Source organism: Orycteropus afer, unplaced genomic scaffold (assembly GCF_000298275.1).
Source record: "Orycteropus afer afer isolate SDZICR_OR568_19922 unplaced genomic scaffold, OryAfe1.0 scaffold00148, whole genome shotgun sequence".
Taxonomy (NCBI): Eukaryota; Metazoa; Chordata; class Mammalia; order Tubulidentata; family Orycteropodidae; genus Orycteropus; species Orycteropus afer.
In genome coordinates, this window is record NW_006921735.1 from 3,855,682 (window position 1) to 3,856,675 (window position 994).

At 39.3% G+C, this 994-nt stretch overlaps 1 protein-coding gene across 1 annotated transcript in view; it reads left to right on the top strand.

Moving 5' to 3' along the window:
- The window catches only part of LRP1B (LDL receptor related protein 1B), a 1,967,638-nt gene that overhangs the window by 1,492,045 nt on the left and 474,599 nt on the right, over positions 1–994 (top strand). The window contains exon 46 of the mRNA XM_007946050.1: positions 519–559. Coding sequence (XP_007944241.1) covers positions 519–559 — 41 coding nt within the window. The remainder of the gene's footprint in view (positions 1–518; positions 560–994) is intronic.

Here is a 994-nt window from a genome sequence, read left to right on the forward strand (position 1 = left end):
TTGAACGGCCAGCCTTCTGGTTAGCAGTCAAATGCCTTAGGCATCAGAGCTCCACCACCGGAACTCCCAACATAAGTATCAGAAACTATGAAATATTTTGTAACTTTATCTTCAGTCTTTTGTTTGTTTGTTTGTTTTCATCCATCAGGAGACCAATCTCTTTTACCTGCTCTTTATTTTAGTGCAAGTCCTTGAACAGTATTTTCTTTACCTGAAAGCTACTGCCTCTAATACAACAGCAGTGACATATCTTCTCATTTTGCATATAGGTACTTCCACCCAAATAGGTGCCTCTTAGTAAAAGGTGTAAAAGTTGTTTGAATACCAATGATACAATAAGCACAGATGAGACAATACAAAACAGATGATGAATGATGCAAATGGTCAGCAAATTTTAAATGCAGATAGCTAATTTCAATAATTTGGGCCCCACATTCCCACATTTCTGTGTCACCTAACACATACCTGAATTGCTTAGGCAATTCCTAAACTCTTTCAGTTTGCCTTTGTGGTTTCAGCTGTAATGGTCTGGATCTGATGCCATCTGTAAGCCCAGAGTGTTAGCCAAGCATTCAAATCACTTATGTTTCATTCATAGGTCACTACAGGGCAGCAATAAAGTGATGCCTTCGGTCAAAACAGCAAGATTTATTTGCATACAGTGAAGGCCTGTCTTAGCTGCAAAACACATTAGATACAACTGTCCCTACTAAATCTCCTGCCTTTCTCTATTGATGAGAAAGAATGAATCAGACTGAAAACTATCATTTCAGACAAGTACAGCTGCATTCACATGGAAAGAAAATAGATTACTCAGAGCTGATGAACCTGCTGTACAGCAATGCTGTATACATTGTACATTCTTTTGTTGCTGTTGTTGTTGATACTGGTTACATTCCCCACAGTGTAACATCTTGCCTCCCATTTCCTCCCTGTGGTTACCCTTTCCCTGTGTGCTTCTTGCCTACACATTCCAACCTCCCTACATTTTTTC